Genomic DNA, 18316 nt, shown 5'->3' with positions numbered 1-18316 from the left:
ATTTTACCATTCTACATCCCCAATTGCTTGGAGCCAACTCTCGCGCTCAACAATTCAGCGTCATTCGAGCATGGCCACTCGCCTAAGCCTGTAAGCATATGATTTGAAGAAGGGTATCGATTCTGGCGTTAGTGGCGCTCTACCGCAATGAAGGCCCGTAGGGGAGATCTTGCTAACGTGCACGGTTGGGGAAATTGTCAGACATTACGTGTATTCGGTCCATTGACCCAGATTGGTATATTCATGTTGTGTTGTATTCTACCCCTTAGAGGTTTTACCATTTCGGCTGTAATCTTAAAGTATCCCTGCTTGCACGTGAGGCCCCAGCACCTGTTCAACAGAAATTGCGATCAGAATGAAGAATAAGTGGAGTGTCATGATGATCTTGCCCATATTTAGAAGAAGCTCGATGCGTGCACGGGCCAGATTCTGTGTAATTCGGCACATTACAACGAGCCCTTGTTACAGTAGAAACGCAGTGCGTTTCTATAGGGGAAATATAGGGCGAAAATGCTAGACGGTGATTGGTCAAAAACCAGAAACGCAATGCGTCTCTGGTGATAATTCTTGAGTAGGCTGTTTGATAGTGGATCTTAATTTGGATTATAGCTAATGCGGCTAATAAGTTTGTTCTGAAAAGAATAATGGACATATCAATGGAACGCTGCGTAGTGCTTCGTTCAGCTAGCCGAGACGATGGCTCGGAGTTCTTGCACCCTTGACTTAGATAGTTCAGACACTATCTGGTTATGTTGATGCTGGGAAGCGTTACTCCTGTCCCGTCCACAATTCGTGCATCACCGTAGTCGTGGGTCCATTTCTTGCGGAGGATGCATCTGCGTCCCGGCATTGTACATGTCTGCAGTGGTTCCACTGGGGTAATAAGCGGCAGTCTGGGTCGAGTCAAGGGAATCTACTATAGATTAGCAACGGCTCTACCAACTTAAAAGGCTTTCGTACGATTGCAATTGTTGCTTGGCGACTGCTGCGGGCTAAAGGTTGATGCTCCTGAGGTCTGAGTAAAGTATTCGTTTGGCTTGACTTCTTGTATTAATTTGCCCTTCCTCTTCTTTTGGGGATATGACTTCAACTTGTCGCGCATATGTCGTTTTCGGACCTTGGGATCTGCGAGCTCTTGACAGACCAGAGCTACCCAGAGAAACGTGTCATTGGCATGAGAGACCAAGTGTTGTTCAACGACATCCCGTGTCTGGCGATCATATTTCTTTTCTTTTGCCAGTGCTTCAACCCTGTGCCGAATGAAAATGCGTACGGCGGCGGAGATTGAAGCCTGATTTAATTCGAGGTGAAGCCTGACTTTCTGCTTCGTATTATCCAGTTTCTCCTCGATGTCTGGCCAGTTGCGACTCGAGACAATCCATTTGACACGAGGAAATTCAGATGATATCTTGACAATCCAGTCGAGAAGTTGCTGACAACCTGTCAGGCATTCGTCGAGCGCGTCGATGATCAGCAAGGTGCTGTCTCGCAAGGTTTCTGCAAAGATGTCTTCAAAGATTTCAGACAAAGCCACCCATGCATTCACATCCTCAAAGAGTCTTTTACCGGCATTTTTGTACCTTTTCTTTACGTGCGAGATGAGGGACGGTTGCTGGTCAAGAAGGAGGTAAATGAGACCGCGCAGCACGGCCGTTGCATTGTTAATGCGCGAGTCGGCGGCCTGGCAAAAGAAGTGAGCCAGAGGCTTCTTGCCTTGCTTCTCTAGCTCCTTGACAATGCCGCAGAGCAACATGGTTTTGCCCTTGCCAGGATCGCCCTTGATCCAGAGCAGCCGGCTGTCTCTGTCGTCTCGCCATCTCCGAAAGTCCTGATGATGCAGAATCCACTTGTACGAGTCCTTGATAAGCCCACCCTTTGTCTCCTCAATGCGTCTCTTGTCATGGCGGGGATCGGTTACTTGTAGGTCGATAAGGCACTGGTCAAGGTTTAGGTCGCTGTGGTTCGCGTAGTTGTTCGTCATGTAATTGTTTGTCGTGTAGTTATCTCCCACCTCGAGTCTGCCATTGCCAGAAATTGTCGCATTCCTCAGGGAATTGATAGTCCCCTTTCCTCGTTCGTCATTCGTTGCCATTTCGAGCACATCGAGGGTTTGGCACCGAACACGAAAGTCCTCCGAGATCAGCTGTACCCAGTCAAATTGGATAATGTTGACCGCACTGCCATCCTCGACTAGGGAAGTGACTCATATTAGGAAGATTTTGGGCACTGGTACGTACAGATTAGCTGTCCTTTTTTTGACCCTGCCTCTGTAGATTGGAGCCAATCAATGCTCAAAACAGTCGTCTGCACAAGCCACTAAGCCGCCGCGGAGTTTAAGAAGCAGCTAGGTTATTTTTAGGGATTGACATCTGCGACCTGGGCGCTTTCCAGATAAGGGCATAGCGCCAGTGGTTCCAGGGTCGCGCAGCCGGCTTGGGGTTTGTCGCTCGCCCAGAAATGAAACCAACGGGCTTGCTGGCGGGAGAAGGTACGAATCACGAGATCAGGCTGTGGAATAGCAGGACTCCCTCGAGGCGAGGTGGTAGTATTTATCAATAAATGGCGTGCCTATGTGCAGGAACATAGTTCCCAGCGCTGCTAACCTCAGGATATGACATCGTTCTAGCTTGGAGGGGATTTCTCTGAGCATGCCCTAGTCGCTGTCCATAAATCCCTTGGTTCCATGACTATCCCCGACAAGCACTCTCGACCTTCCCTGCGCATCTAAATCCCCAATCCTGTTCGTCGTGATGCCAGTCCTGCTGGGAACTGCTTGAAAGATATATTCGTTCCCCACCTTTACCTTTGCGGTTTCGGCCACCTTCGCTTGGTCTATCGCGTTGCTGCTGCCTAGTGCTTCTAGTCTCCTACTTGCTGCCTCTTGAAGAAGGTCATCTGTCTCTTGCGCCGCGTCTGACAACACCTGTAGGCTTGGCCCTTCTCCAACTTCTTCAATTTCGATCTCCACCATCCGCTTGTAGGTTTCCTGTTGCGGAAATATGGCCTCCAAGCCGTCAAGAAGTTCCTGAATATCCTCAATCAACCGCATGAAGGACTTTTGCTTATAGAGTGCCCAGGATATCTTCTTCGATAGACTCGTGGTCTTCTGCCGCTTGTGCGCAAGATCACGCATCGTGTTTCGCAGTGCCACGACGGCCTGGTTGGTATTCGTGCTTGGATCGAATAGAGCCAACTCCTCTTCTCCCTCGCCTAATTTGAAGTTGGACGACTCCGTATGTGCATTGCGGAACAGGTTTAGGAGTTGCTCCAATGTGTTCTTCGCTACGCGGACCTGATTGTTGCTAGGTTTGACTTCCGTAAATCTGCTGTCATTGTTAATCTTGGCAGCATCTCCCCAACGAGAAAGACGCAGTCGAGCAATGTCGAGTTTAACCTGGCAAGTCTGGTAGTCCTCCCCAAAATTCCGTCCCAGCTGGATGTATTCAAAGCAGTCAACCACGTTATTGAAGAGTACCGCAACGCTCAGCGCGCTGGCAACGACGCCGAATATCTCAGCCATGATATGCTAGAGCAGAGGAGTCACCGGGTATTTGTGATAATGCTGCAATTAGGGAGCCGATGGGGATCGCTCATGAGTGGGAAATGCCTTGAACTGCAATTCTGGAAGGTAAAGATGCCGATTTACCGCCTCAAGTGAGTACCCACCCCTGCCTTTTCCGCCTAATCTTGCTGCCTCCTGTGAAGGAACCATATCTTGCGGCTTTCCCAGTTGCTCCTATCCGGATGCGGGAACGCTAGTCAGGGAATGATTATATTATTTGCTCACTCGAAGCTGCTTTAAACTTTCTTCGTCTGGCCTGCAGCATGTGATCTCTTTTAGGTTTCCTGATAGCCATCCGTTATCCGGGGCATGTGAAAATAGCGGATCCCGATAGCCGCCTGCCTGACATAATCATCACCATTTTACCGCACTTTCTAAAGAGCATTTTTGTGAAAACAATCCCAAGGTGGGGTTTTTATTTTCAATCAGCCGCTATGCTATTGAATTATCGCACCAAGAATATCAGCCTTGCTTCTCATGTCAGTAACCGCTACCATCTGCCGCAACCACAAAATCATTAGAAAGTGCGCATGCTACTCTGCTTCTCGATTTTCGGTTTAGTAAGTTCTGCCAATGGAATTTGTTTTACATGCAGAGGTCTTACCACCGTCGTATATGGGCTTGTCGCCCACCCTAAGAGCACTCGAAGCCGGGTTGGCACTCTAGAGCTTGATTAAGCATGTGAAAAGGCGTCGGACAGTGTGTGGTAACACATGTAGAACCTCTCTGGTCATCATATGAGCATCAGAATTATCGTGAATACGATACAGCTGGGGCGCGGAATTCAATGGATCGATGCACACTCTTAATGCTAGCGGAAAAAAGGGAGCCATAATCGATTCATTTACCCTGACTGCATTCCTGTTCGCCGGATAATATTCCGCACTACAGGAAAAGCCTTACAAAACGAAGGGTTGTAACATTATAATGGGCTCTAATTGGATAAACCGCAGCCTTCGGGGCTTTGTTGGCCACGGATACTCTGGCTCTCTGCTACGGTTGGATTCTTCGTTCACTCGAGATGCTATTTTCCCATGGTCACTCAGCCCACGACCCTGCTCATCCCGTTTATCCCATTGTCCCTATCTAGATCCAACAGAATGCTCTCTGGACACAGTAATCTCGATAAACTTTCCTTGACTCGATACTTCACCCTCCCACTCTCCTCGTACGCTACACTCATCTTCTTTTCCGGGCGCATCACGTACTCGGGTATCGACTGGACGCCCCTCTTCACCCACTTCCACCCCTCGCTGCCATCAGGTCTCTCGATGGCATATCCCTGCAACGACACCGGGTTGTAGTTGAGGTTGTCCTTGCGGATTCGAGTGATAGGATGGAAATACTCGTTCGTGGCGCCACTAGTGCCATCGCCTGGGTCCCGCGGATAAGTGCCCGGTGCGCGGTCTTTCTTCCCGAGAAGCCAGAAGAAGAGGCCTTGCAGCCCTGAGAAGTTATCGACGATCGGCCCACAGCCCCAGCCGCCGATGTTGCCGTGGACGCCGGGAAACCAGCATTGCTGCAGATCTTTCGCAGGACCGTCAGCAGTCTTGTGCCACAGGGTAGGAGAGAAGGTTAGTCGTTTTTCGTCAATGGCGAGGGCTTGGAAAGCATAGTCTAGATCTGAAGGAGTCGTCATTTAGGCCCGGCCGTTCTGTGAGGAACACGTGCGATAATACTCACTCTTTGATACGTTCGTATTGTGGAATGCATACTGCTTGTTGATTGGGAGGCCAACTTTTGCCGCCCAATCTACCACGGGCCATTCCGGGATTCCCTAGCCATGCAAGGTCAGTCAAACGGGAGAAGCATGCATGATAACTTGCGTCGCGTACCAGAGCTCCAACGGTATCCCAAACACCAACCACCTTAACCCTGACGTCCGTAAGACCCAGCTCTTCCTTATTGTCCAGATACCACGCTGACTTCCTGAAGGGCTCACCACTCGTATTCGAACGGTACACGCTCCACATCTCTGCGAAGCGCGACATGTGCACAGCTGAAAGGACGCCGACATCGCAGACAAGGCCGGCGACCGATCGCACAGTGAAAGCCCCACGCGAGAAGCCGAAGAAGAACAACTCATCGCCAGGCTCGTAGTTATTGGAAATGAAATCGTAGATTTGAGCCACATCGATGTCAAGACCCCAGCCGAAGCCGCCTGTGAAATGCAGTAGCAAAAATGTCAGTAAAGCTGTCAGAGGGAAAGCGAAGAGGGAGATTTGGATTTCAGCAGCTCACCGTAGATAGCTTTCTGGAAGGGGAGGTCCCCGCTTCCAAGGTTCGAATGGTAGGATACGATCTGCTTGACGAGGTTCCCTTCATCATCAGGGCCACTGTTCGCAACTGCTCGAGCCAACTTAGCGACATTGGAAGGCATGGCCTTTCCGCCCGTATCGGACGCAAGCCATGTGCCGTCTGAGCAGAGGATGATACGCTTATAGCTTGCTAGCTTGGTCGTGTCTTCTGGCATAGTGTAGCAAGGCTGGATGATTGAAAATAAAAAGGAGAAACTGTCAGTTTGAGGGGCCAGTTTTTCTAAGGAATCATTGATGAAGGCTGTCTTATCAATGGGGGTCTGGAGATAGTGAAATACGCTGGCCGTCAAATTCGGTCTTCAATAAAAGAGTCCTGGTGGCTCGGTATCGAAGAGGATAAAATATGGTGACACCCTCACCGGAGTCGGGGAGGGCGTAATAAAGTCCGAAGGATGTATCTCTATGCTGTGGAGGATTGTCTGAGATGAAATTTCATATTGCATTGCTTATATTGCTAACTGTGGATGTCGTTAAGATTTTAAGAAAAAAGAGGATGGAAAAGCGGCTGATCAAGTTGCTGTTGCCTCCGCCGGTCCTGGTCGCGGACCTTCATCAGATCACCTACTAATCGGTTAGGACTTATAGAGCCTCACGTGGTACTATTCTTGCCATCAGGTAGCTTGTCATAGTGGAGAGATGCGCGTTCAAATGGGGCATCGATCATTAACCCCTCTAGCATCTTGACCCTCGACACTGCAACGTAGCTAAGCCCCGTCTGAAAGTCCCGTTCCGACAGATCCGTCACCATCTTGTCCACCGTGATGCTCTGTGACTTGTGAACCGTAATGGCGTATTATACTGTAAGTGGGAACTGCTTCCGTGTACACGCGGACGTCCCAAGAAAGAAGTCTCGCTTCACGGGGAGTATGGGTACTACCTCGCGCCTATCATCAGTGGTTAGATAAGATGGCCCCGTATACTTGTCTATCACCATCATAATGACACACGGCGGGTCACGATGTGTATCAGCGCCAGGTGCCCAGCCGATGTCATACACTATCCCCTGGGCCCCATTAACCAGGCCTGCTGGCTGCCAGATGTTCTGGGTGATCATGAGGCGAGCACCGATACATACCGGAAACTGGCCAGCCAGGTTGCCAGCCTGTTCAGATGTTGCCTTGTCAGCACCGTTGCCAATGTTCTTGGCCATGACTTGGATTGCTGGCTTCTTCAGACGGACTAGGTGGTCGTAGTTGTACTCATTGACACGAGCTTTCTTGCTATAGATCCGGAGAGTAGTATCGAACTTGTCCACCTCGCACTGGCTTAGCTTGGCCTGCACACGCTGGCTCAGAAGTTTCCATGATTCGATGGATAACCTCAGACCGCGCAGTTCTTCAAGCGCGAGACGAAAGCCAGCCTGGTCGTCGCCCTGCTGCCGCTCGACCTTCTTCAAGAAGACAGTGTGGTTGAAGGCCCTATATGCCGCCTGGCCAGAGACCTCGTGCAGGTCCTTGAGCGGCCCATCAAAGTAGAGGGGCTTGTTTGCAACCGGCGGGAGCTGGAAGAAGTCGCCAACGAGGATGATGCTCATGCCGCCAAAGAAGTCGGCTGCTCTGCCGGGAAAGACTTGGCGGAGGCGTTTGTCAACCCACGAAAGCTGGCGCAGACCCAGTATACTCTTCTCGTCAATCACGAGATACCGAACGTCCCGTAGCTTCTTCTGGATAGCATTAGCATCTGCTGGCGATAGCTCTGTAAAAGCTCTATCAACGGGTAGCCGGAGAAGGGAGTGTAGAGTTGTCCCCATGATCTGGTTGCTTGCAACACCCGTGGGTGCAGCTCTCCAGATCGGACTGGGCCGGTCACCAGCGAGCCTCTGAAGATGCGAAGACAGGACTTTGATCATGTAGGACTTGCCTGTCCCGCCGCCGCCGTCAACGTGGAGTAGAATCTGCTCCTCGCTGCCACACTGAAAGTGTCCAACAAACGTATCGTATACTATCCGCTGCTCCGGGTTGAGCGTATCGCGGACCTCTAAAGGCAGGTCCTCAACATCCATATCGAGACGATCCTGCTCGATCCGCTGGCGCCAATAATCGCCCTGAACGATTCCTGGGTCGGCGTAGCGGCCGACGTGGGGTGTCCAATCGTATTGGATGTCGATATCCCGTCTGCCAAGAAGATCTATTGCCTCTTGGCTTGGTGGGCAGTTGGGAAGCTGACGGGCAAGCTCAAGCCAGTCCTCCTCCACAAGGTCAGGTTCGTGAAATTCCCGCTCGAACTGATCCGGATCTGGTCGACGTTCCTCGGTGTTGGGTGTGCCGTAGTAATCATCAGGGTGCTGGTGGTTCCCGTAACAGAATTCGGCGGCAAGTGCGTAAGATGCGTACTCGACACCGTTGACCTTGCGTAGTTGGTTGGGATCGCGATGTGGATGGGCCAGCATCAGCTTGACGCGGCAAAAATCATCGTATTGGTCATGTTGACGGTTAGAGCTGTACCGCGGGAAGTAGTATAGAACACGAGGCTTGGCTTGACGACCCCAACGTGTCCACTTTGTCCCGTCCCTCTTACTTGTATTCCAGTTGGCTAGAAAGTCAAGATAGGTGAGTTCTTCGTGGAGGGGTGGGCGAGAAAGATACTTATCATATATCCCAACAACCTCGGCGTCATCATGATCACCCTGGAGGCGAAGAGACCGTCCCTGCTGCTCGTACGGACGGCAATCAACAGCTCTGACAACACGAGTGCCCTCCTGCAGCTCGCAGTTGAGCAAGACGTGGCAGATCTCTTGCCCCGAGAAATCCCTCTCCGCAAGCAACTTGTTCATTAGACGCGAAGCAAAAGAGAGAAGCGGGTTATGGTGTGAGACGTAAGGCAAGATTTGTCGCCCCAGGCTGGCATAGCTGTCAGTCCGCTTCTCCATCTTACTGCAATACTTGGCTGCATAATTGATCACAGCCTGGAGACTGGTACAGGGGGATATGTCAATGTTGGCTAACCAGCCAAGACTGAGGCACCGGTTGTAGTGGTTCATCAGGCTGTCGTTCCTGGTCGCCTCAAAGGAGAAGTAGGACTGTCCTTGTCGCCGAACAACGTCGGCCGTATCTCTCGTATCTCTTGGGAAGAAAAAGCGGCAAGAAATCTCCCCTAAATCTTTCTTCTTCCGTAGGCAGTATGTCTCACTGCAATGGTGACGCTGGCAGCGGTTCAGAATCTGCGAGAGCCATTGGAAGGTCAAGGGATGCCGCAAGGGATTTACGGCCAGGGGATTGCCTTCTCCTTGCTGCTGCACTCGAGCCGGCTCAGGATTCAAAGCCGTAACATGGGACCCCCAGATACGGACGAACTCCTTACGCGTATGCTCATTTTCCAAGTCGACACTGGGCGCACCGTCCATCCAGAATAAGCCATGGCAATGGCTACTTCCACGGCCCTGCCATTCATACCTGTTCCAATAATCAGTCACGTTGAACTTCTGCTTCAGAACGATATCCCTGAATAGACCGAATCGCCTGTAGAAGTGCCAGGCTGCAATGTGTGGATTATCTCGGAGAAGCTTGCTAGACATGCCCATCCGTTGTTGCTCGGGCAACTCCTGCCAGTCTTGGAACTGGGGCAGATGCTGGTAGAGGCTCCTCCAATGCAAGTCAGCCGGGGTGAAAGTAATAAAGGCTCCGGGACTGTCGAGGTTGTAGGCATAAGACTCAAGCTCTCGACGCTTGCGGTACCAATACGGCCGTGTCCCGCGAAGCTGCGCTGTCTGGCGGTTAATCGAGTTGAGTAGCTGCTGGGCATCTGCCGATTCAGGGTTCTGGAAAGCCTCCAGTAGATCATCCCGCGTTATTGGGCCCCGCCTTTGATGGTGTTGCTTGACGAAATAGCTGCTTTTGGCCCGCGCCTGTGCTCGCATCAGCGTGTTGAAAACCACAAACCGGAATGTCGGATGGCGGGCAAATCTGCCATCGTGCCATCGAAGGGCATGCTGTATGTAGTCTGCATACTTGATAGGCCGTAGCCTCGGCTCAACAAAATCGGCTTGACCACGAGGAAATAGTGTTGGAAAGGCCATGGAGAGAAGTGCTTGCGATCGGTTGAACTCGTTTACCGGCGTCCTCCGAATATCTGGCATTTCAAGCTGATGTTGTGTCGGCTGTCGTACAGGAACCGGTTCATCGCGCTCTTCGCCAAGAATGCGCGAATGCAGTGCTTCCATCTCTGTATCCTCTGGTAGCAGATCTGGTACTGCAGGCTGGTCAACCTCATCCGGCTCAACGTCGTCATTCTCCGTGGCACCTAAATCAGCTGAAAGAGGATCAGTCACGTCCACAGCAGCAACCTGATCAAGTACATCGTCATCTTCAGGCAGAACTGACATCCGCTTCTGGCAGACAGCAATATCTCGGTAGCCCGGATGGCTACGGCGCAGGAAATCCAGCCACGCCTGGAGACAGCGACGGCGTACGCGGTGTTGGAAAATCCGGGAATCCCCCTTATCTTCAGGATTCAGACTGTTAGTCTGAAAGTCCTAGATTTAAAGTTCAAAGTCCTAGATGAAATCATCTAGAGATATAAACCCGAGAAGAACTCTCATCTCAATAATGAACAATTAAGTTTCATAAAATATACTTTCACCCAGCACTACTGCGCAATATAAACAACACGCGGAACTGGCGTCTGAATTGGCGGTCAAGGTGGGCATGTTCGCTTGCATTCGGAGGGCGTAGCAGGATAACATCTAATTCAGAGGGTAGAAGAGGAAGTTGGCGATACACTTTGCCAACATCGCGGAGAAAATGCACAATATGGCCACGATACTTGTATTGCTGGCCCCGGACCTGCATGACGTTCACAAATACATGAACTCGAGCGATTAGCATCTCTTCTATTCTTGTCAACTGGGGGAGGAATGCGGGGACTGAGCCAAAATCCAATTGATTTTCGGCTGAAAAAAACAGAGGTTCATCCTCCTTTTTGTTCTTGTCCTTGGCCATGCAACGCTTGCAAACGCCGTCTTTCAAGCCCATGTCAAACCATGTCTCCTGACAACGGGCGCAGTGTTCCATCCGGTCGTTTTCCAGCTCCGTCCAGAACGCCTCCAGGAGGTCCTTATCTTTATCAGACAACGGGCAATGCGACAGATCACGCGCCCAGTCCGGGTCAGGAAGTTCAAAATCTCGATGTTCTGGGTGTTCGATGGCCGGCTGCTGCAGCTGTGCGGGCGGGCGGGGATTTCTTCCCCTTCGAGTTGGCCTCGGGTAAATAGAAAGACGCGATACCGGAGATTCGATCGGCGTCCCGAGTCGTACGCCTTCTTGAGAAGCAGCCGACGGACCTGGTCGGGGAGTAATCGGCGCGTCCGTTCGTGTTGACGTGGTGATTGGTGTGCCCAGTTGCAAGTCTATCAATGGCAATCCTTCTCGAAATATTGGGGATAACTCAGCTTGTTCTGCCGTACGCTTAGAGGCGCCTAAGGCTCGTCGATTCCTACAGTCTAGACAGTCGGTCGTAGGTCTTCCACATGCGAGTGACGACTTTGTCTTCGAAATGAATTGATCTGCTGGCTTCTCCTGCTTGCATTTCCTGCAAACGTTCATCGAAGGGATAGAATCAGCCATGACTGACTGTGTTGGATTGGAGGGTCCAACGACGGGATTTGCATTAGAGTTTATTCAAGCTGCCTGCTATAGTTCAAACAAATTTACTAAAAATAAGAGAGTTATAAAGTACTAACGTACTCCACAAGTGAGTGTCCCATACAAGCGAGTGTCCCAAACACATTTTACACCTTAAACTGCCATTTTAAAAAACTACATCGAAAGTCTTAATCAAGCTTAAACTGCCTGAAAACTTAGATTCAGGCCAATGAACAACGGGAACACATAGAAGAGACGTTTTCTAAATTCTATTTGTATTATTTAGAATATTACGAGGAAAAGCTGTGTTCGCACTGTCTTTTCTCCTATTTTCAGGCATAGAACATCGAATAGACCGTCGAATGGTTTGGAGGAACCTCAAACATATGACTTTTTGCTCAGGAGACTATGGATAAGATTTTCAAGAAGCTAGCAGTGCTATGGCGGAATTTGCGAAATCCAATATTGCCATTTTTAGGTGCACAGTATAGGTGGGACACTCACTTGTATGGGACACTCCCTTGTGGAGTACGTTAGAATTTTGTCGCATGTTGGCAAGAAACATGGAGAACTCAGGGAAAAGACTGTACGCACGGGCCTGTTTGTGTGCGTTTTGTCGAAATGCAAGAGGGGAGGCTACAGTAGGACATCACGGAAGCTTACGTCTATACGCTCCACATAACTCGTCCAGGCATAGCCCTGTGGAATGGACAACCTGTACAGAAATAACTTAATCCTACGACGTGGAGTTTGCGACCGCCCCTGGCCCTCAACATGTACGGCAGCTCTGGACAGGTCAGGAGCCGGATCCCCTTACGACTCGGGAATTTCCTAGCCACTAAGATTGGTTTGCTTGTCCTGTGGGAGGTTCCGCATCTCATTTTGTTGGTTCACACATGGGTTGCTTCAGCTAGATCAGTCCCTGCTATCTGTCGCCGCAGGCTTGAGCGGGGTGCACGGAACTTTCCATATGCACGATTTGGTCAGCACGCTGTCACTTATACGGCGTTGCAGCGGCATGATATGGCGATAGTTAACCTTCCGAAGCAAGGACCTACTATGGGTATTAGCTGATGGTTGGGGATTGGTTTGGCAGCTTAGCTTGGTTGTTGACAACTGGTTCCCCACCACCCGGTGGCCTGGGGTCCAGGAATGTCACTGCAACCGGCTCTATGCAGCAAAAACATTCCCCAACTTGGCAGTGCTTGACCCGACACCCACGTTTGGCGTAATAGCACGGTACTCGCTGCTGGATCAGTTGAGTGCGGTATTGGGCGGATGGGGAGTCGTCCGGCGGCTAGGAGGAGCCCGGCAGTTGGGTCCTTGCAGCACTCCTGTGTAGCTCAGTAGGGGTCCTTGAGCCAGCCAGTCACCATTGAATGCAATAATTGCCTAACTGCTACATCAAGGCTCGTTCCGGAGATGTGTTCGTCCTTTTTGTGGCAATTTCATGTGAGAGAAGTTGTCTTTCCAATCCATACAGATTATGCAGAACGATGAGGGCCGTCCTGTTAGGCAACCATCCTCTTCGGCAACCCGTCAATACTGTCATGGCTTAATGCTCTTGAAAGATCATTTACTAAACAGGCTATATGAAGCATTAAATATACCCTTGTATTGATACATGAGAGGGTTCAGCTAACCATACTCAAGCCCGCCTAATTGCTCTCACTGGCTACAAGGGCTGATGGACAAGGTTGTGTTACTATAGAGCCTGGTGGTCACACATTAATAGATAATGCGTCTCAAGGTTTATCCTGGGCTGGAAACGTTATGGACGCGGTAGCCAGAAACATGACAATAACGTCGAGCTTGGTCATCGAAATAGAGTTAACCCGACTATAGCCTTGTAACTCAGTATCGTGGTGCACTGCATACCTGCCAGTAAGCTTAGCCTAAAAAGATTTAAGGTTCGGGGCGAGCGTAAGTATCAAGTCAGTGGCCATCATCATGAATAGCCCGATTGGGTGCAATCATGGAGCCCTGTTATGGAATCACATGCATCTACATTTGATATCACACATGTTTAACCCTAAGCCTGAGTAGTGCATGGACCCCAGGGTAGAAAGGGGCTGCAACTCGAGTCGTAAGCTACCGAGCTAAATGTGGAGTTACAGCAAGAAAGTAGGCTAGGCCAGATAGCGGGAGAGAAACAGCCCAAGGCAGATCGCAGGCAGGTAGTCCAGAATCGGTTCGTAGCGGTTTCACTGCAATTTTAGATTTGCTTAATTGTATTCATTGCTGTCGATAACTTTGATCCGTCTTGATTCAGTTGCATTATCCATTCTCGGTGCCTCGTCTCCAGGGTACTACCCCCTTCTTCCATATGCCGTTAAACATTATGTTACGGTACTAGTCTGATGAATATCGAAGTGTATCGATACTCGCAGATGATATACCAGGCTACATCGCTCAAACTATCTCTGTTCCATTCACAGCTTTCAACAACCGCGAATTCTCCCCATCGTGATAAGCATCAACCCCGAGAGAATAGTGTGCACCGAATAGATGCGCCTTTCCCGTCTTGCTATAGAAAACCATGTTTAGATCATAACCCGAGCCCTTGTCGTCGCGGTGCATCACAACGCCTAGCATGGCCACAAAGTCGGTTTCATTCGCAAAATGCTCTGTAGTGTGGACGTATTTGCTCAAAGGCTGTTCAGTCCCATCTATCACCTTCCAGTCGATACTTGGGTTCCCAAAGGTGAATATTCTTAGCCTTCCCTTAATTATTTGTCTTTGAGGGGAACCTTTTGGAGTCTCTGTTACCAGCGTCTGTAGCGCCAGGCGCAAGACCAGGCAACCCTGAGAGTGCGCGATCATGACGACTTTGTCAGGGACCTTACCAGCGGCGGGCCATAGAGCAGCCCTAAGTTCTTGCTCGAGGGCCTCCTGAGCAGCCTTGCTACTCTGTGTCCTTCCAATAAGAGTATTTGGCTCACCATCCCTGCGTTCGCCGCAACACTCGATAAAGTCCCAGAGGATGCCGTCGCTTCTGTTATATACTCCTGTGACTTCTCTGTTGAAGGTGTCACGGATCTTATCGCACGACCGTTGAAACCAAAAGAATTCGTTCGCAATGCCGTTGATGAAGAGCCATTTCTCATTTGGTGGGGACGGCGGCCCGCCGTGAAGCGCTGAAATGTATGTTGGTGATGGGGGGTTGGCATTTGCATCAAAGTCGCTGCGTAGACTGACATTTAGTTGAACATCGTCGAGTCCGTTTGGTATTTTGCCTCTGCCCATCTTCAGAATGGCAACAATGGTTAAAGCTACCCGCTGTGCTTGGCAAACCACAGCGTTTCTGTTCTCCGGTAGCCATAAGTCGAGTTCATTGTACGGATTGTCTATGCGGAACTCAGCATCAAGGGTCTTTGTCGCACCATCAGTGGACGGAAATCTACCCAAGACGGTTCCAGGTCTGATCAAGTCGTATAAGAACTGGCCCAGTTCGGGCAGATGGTTTAATATGAAGTTTAGGGAGGGCTTGTTGACGCCGTTGGTAAAGATAGCCCTCCAAATGAGGGCTGCGCCGCTGAGACTTTGTGTCATGGCTTCTAGAGACCGATTTATCGCCTGGAGGATTGCATTGACCACTTGTGTGTCGCCTGCAGCGACAAACACCTTAATTGCCAAGGTGAGAAAGGTGCCAGCTATGTATGAGCCGAGTGTAAGAAGTGCAGGGCGTATTTTCGAGGTCATGTTTGCGAGACGTGTCGAGAATGCTCGGATCCAATTTTGTAGCAAACGAAACATATTAACAAGATAGGGCGAAGGACACGACACAAATGGTCTAGGTAACAGGAGGAAACTCGCGGGAGTCCTGGGAAATATAGCATTTGGTTTACATGCGTCTCCTTAGGTTCACATGTCATATGATTGATGATAGCGCAAAGGTTTCAGCTCAAGGGCAGGGGAATGGTGCCATGGCTGCAAATAGTGGTGGCACAATAATCTTAAGCCACTGATAGCATCTTTCATGGTATGACAAGATGAATACGACATCTTACCTGCATGCCCCTCCTGGCACGGCAGGGTTAGTCGCTCTCATGGACTCCAGTGTGACTCGTATCTATAGGCTCCCTAGAACCATGCTTAAGCCACCGTAATATCCTTTATCATATGTAAGATGAGTATGAAGTCTTAGTAAATAGTGAATCTTAGTTAATAAAATACCTCTCAACAACATTGGGTGGCTCTTCAGTTTTCTCAGAACTGATTCATATTGCATCATTATGGCATCTCAATACTACATCCCACCAATTGCACTTGCAAGTCATAGAGGTTAAGGATAATCCGATGGGATACACGGCCAGCTATTATATGCCCCTCAATAAAGTAATCTGTAGTTTAAACGCCCTTTGTTTCAATGGCCGAAACAGCAAATAGGTTTGCAGTGAAGGTGCCGTTAGGATCAGCTTTACCCCTTGCTCTACCCAATTTCTGGTACTTATCCGCATCCTCATAATAATATTCCCAAACCTCCGGCTTCCCCAAGTCCCAGTCACCATAAGAGCCCCAGAGCAAACGTCTGTCCTGCTTACTAAATGGGCTCGAGGGACCAACCATAATAGAGTCATTCTTGGCCTGCCACTTTTCGGCATATTCTTTATACCTGTCACCCAGTTCATGAAAACAGTCCAGCGTCTGGACAACCGATGCATCCCTCCAGCTGTAGGAAGTGCCGTTATCTTTGTTTAGATAGAAGTGCGAATTGGCGCCTCCAAAGCATTGGATCTGCGTTACAAGCTTGCAATAGGTGTAGACCTCGTACTCCTTATCCCCTGGGTTATTATCGAGTAACTGGCGCGGGTTATAGATCAAGTCGCTGCGATCAATGACCGAGTCGACCCAGCCGTCCTTTTCGAGAGATTTCGAGTTGGTAGAGTAGGTGCGCTTGACATAAGGGAGATCAAACTCTCGCCGCCTGGGGAGGATCCATCTTCCAGTCATTCGAGACATGTCCTCTTCGAACTCGTCGATGAGGAGAGTCTCATTTTTGAAGAAACTCTTGAGGGCCCGGAACTTGTTGAACCATTGATCAACACTCTCGTCATACTTATCCTTCTTGCTGGTAGGGCACCATTGCGCATTAACTATGATGACGGCGGGGAAGCGACCATTAAGCCACTCAAGAAATTCATCCGCAAGGGCGTTCTTGATCTTGTTTTGAATGTGTTCCCAAAGATTAGCATTATTCAATGTGGGAAATAGCATCGCGATGGGAAAGTCGGTGCTGAGGACGTTAACAGTGAGGTCAAAGCCTCGCGGGACCTTGGCATTGTCGGCCATTTGTGCGACGGCGGTAAGCAGCTTGTTGAGGACTTTGGGGGAGTAGATCCAGAACCCTTTGATGCCATGTGGTCCCTTGAATCCGTTTGGGCCGGCAATAGTCCCCATGTAGCTCTTGGCCTGATACACCTCGACGGTATAGTGTGAGATGATACCAAAATTACCTGGACTGCCCCCGAGTATGGCATAGAAAAGCTCGAAGTCGTTCTCTTTAGAGATGTCTCGAATGACACCGTCGTGACAGACCATACGAATGGTTCTGATGTGGTCGCCAAAAAGGCCAAAGCCACGGCCAAGCTGGCCATAACCACCAGTTTGACCATGCCCACCCACACATACGTAAGCGCAATCTCCGTGGGGGACAAACAGTTGATTGTGCTTGATATATGTGTTGAGCTCTTTGAGTTGATTGCTGACGCCAACGTACACCAAGGCTCTATCTTGGTCAATGGGGTCATGGGGATTCAGAACCATCAAGTCCTTGTACGTGTTGCTAAGGTCCATCTGAATGTTCTTGCCACTGGTAGACGACGCGCCAACTCTTAACAGCAATAGCGACTTTGTTCTCTCTGGCCCAAATTACATCCTTGATGACGTCTTCGTCTCCTTTCGGCTGAACGATGAGATCTGGGTACATATTGTGATCAACCTGGTAAGTTGAGGTTGCATATTGCTGGTTGAAGTAGGCGTAGTCCTGTTTCTCAGCTTGAGTGCCATCGCGGGAGTATTGCATCCCCTCAAAACCCGGAATTTGGACTATGATTGCTCTCTGAAAGACGCCAAATGCGCAATTGGCAGAAGTCTTGGTTAAAATGTTTAGTGGGCAGGCTTAAGACGCGAGTGACAACTAATTTTATACTTTTCTGGAGTGCTTAAAGACACGAGTTAGTGTCGAGGCGCCCAGTCTCCACGGCGATTCCGACTTACATCTCTAATCTCAAGTGTAACATTGATTTGGTGCACACTCCTCGAGCTTGAGACCTGTAGCAGAGTCAGATTACAGCGCCACCGTTATCTCAGCCAGCCTCGTTGTCCCAATCTCCATCCACGATGAGCCGTGTCTGACGCTGTTGGTGATCATTAGACATATTTAGGGTAATGAACTATATTCCCGTATCTTATGCCTTTGCTGCAACTGGTTTGCCATAAGATGAAGATTTCCAGGGTATTGAGGTATTGATACAGAAGTAGGTTACGAACATAGAACCTGTTGAGGGCCTCGTTACCCCTCCAACAGTAGGACTCCATCGAATGCCAAGCTCCCTTCCTAATGTGACTGTAATGCACGTAAACTCTCAAGACCAGTAAGATTCAGAAGTGTGTAAAAGAAATTCAGCCAGCCCACCTTTAGCCTCCACGTGAAGCCGAACCACAAGTCTTCTCGTGTTATGATGCCCCGTCGTGTCAACACTTGCAGGGATAGCCTTGAAGACTGCAAATTCAATTGGACTGCCTTTAAACTGCGGGCTCAAACTGCTATTACGGTTTTAATAATTCAAGCCATAGATTCTGGCTGCTCAGCTGGCAGGTGGGGTGTACTTCCCTACAAGCAGATGTTACTGACA

The 18316-nt window shown here is 49.8% G+C and overlaps 5 protein-coding genes across 5 annotated transcripts; all 5 read right to left on the bottom strand.

Annotated features, from left to right (window-relative positions):
- Positions 1 to 797: 797 nt before the first annotated feature.
- On the bottom strand, positions 798 to 2092 carry FOXG_17104 (uncharacterized protein; the record flags this gene model as incomplete). The annotated part of the gene is made up of 2 exons (XM_018397122.1): positions 798 to 913; positions 961 to 2092. The coding sequence occupies 2 exons, from the start codon at positions 2090 to 2092 to the stop codon at positions 798 to 800; spliced, it is 1248 nt and encodes a 415-aa protein (XP_018257992.1).
- A 561-nt stretch (positions 2093 to 2653) lies between these two features.
- On the bottom strand, positions 2654 to 3520 carry FOXG_17103 (uncharacterized protein; the record flags this gene model as incomplete). The annotated part of the gene is made up of 1 exon (XM_018397121.1): positions 2654 to 3520. The coding sequence occupies one exon, from the start codon at positions 3518 to 3520 to the stop codon at positions 2654 to 2656; it is 867 nt and encodes a 288-aa protein (XP_018257991.1).
- Positions 3521 to 4604: 1084 nt separating this feature from the next.
- Positions 4605 to 6035, bottom strand: FOXG_17102 (uncharacterized protein; the record flags this gene model as incomplete). Its single annotated transcript, XM_018397120.1, has 4 exons — positions 4605 to 5185; positions 5246 to 5339; positions 5398 to 5723; positions 5804 to 6035. The coding sequence occupies 4 exons, from the start codon at positions 6033 to 6035 to the stop codon at positions 4605 to 4607; spliced, it is 1233 nt and encodes a 410-aa protein (XP_018257990.1).
- A 7836-nt stretch (positions 6036 to 13871) lies between these two features.
- FOXG_17100 (uncharacterized protein) lies at positions 13872 to 15161 on the bottom strand (the record flags this gene model as incomplete). Its single annotated transcript, XM_018397119.1, has 1 exon — positions 13872 to 15161. One exon carries the CDS (start codon positions 15159 to 15161, stop codon positions 13872 to 13874), a length of 1290 nt encoding a protein of 429 aa, XP_018257989.1.
- A 648-nt stretch (positions 15162 to 15809) lies between these two features.
- On the bottom strand, positions 15810 to 17420 carry FOXG_17099 (uncharacterized protein; the record flags this gene model as incomplete). The annotated part of the gene is made up of 2 exons (XM_018397118.1): positions 15810 to 17271; positions 17335 to 17420. 2 exons carry the CDS (start codon positions 17418 to 17420, stop codon positions 15810 to 15812), a joined length of 1548 nt encoding a protein of 515 aa, XP_018257988.1.
- Positions 17421 to 18316: the final 896 nt, after the last annotated feature.

This window comes from Fusarium oxysporum, chromosome 6 (assembly GCF_000149955.1).
Source record: "Fusarium oxysporum f. sp. lycopersici 4287 chromosome 6, whole genome shotgun sequence".
Lineage (NCBI taxonomy): Eukaryota > Fungi > Ascomycota > Sordariomycetes > Hypocreales > Nectriaceae > Fusarium > Fusarium oxysporum.
Note: the sequence above shows the minus strand (reverse complement) of the source record. Positions and strands in the feature narration are given on the sequence as shown.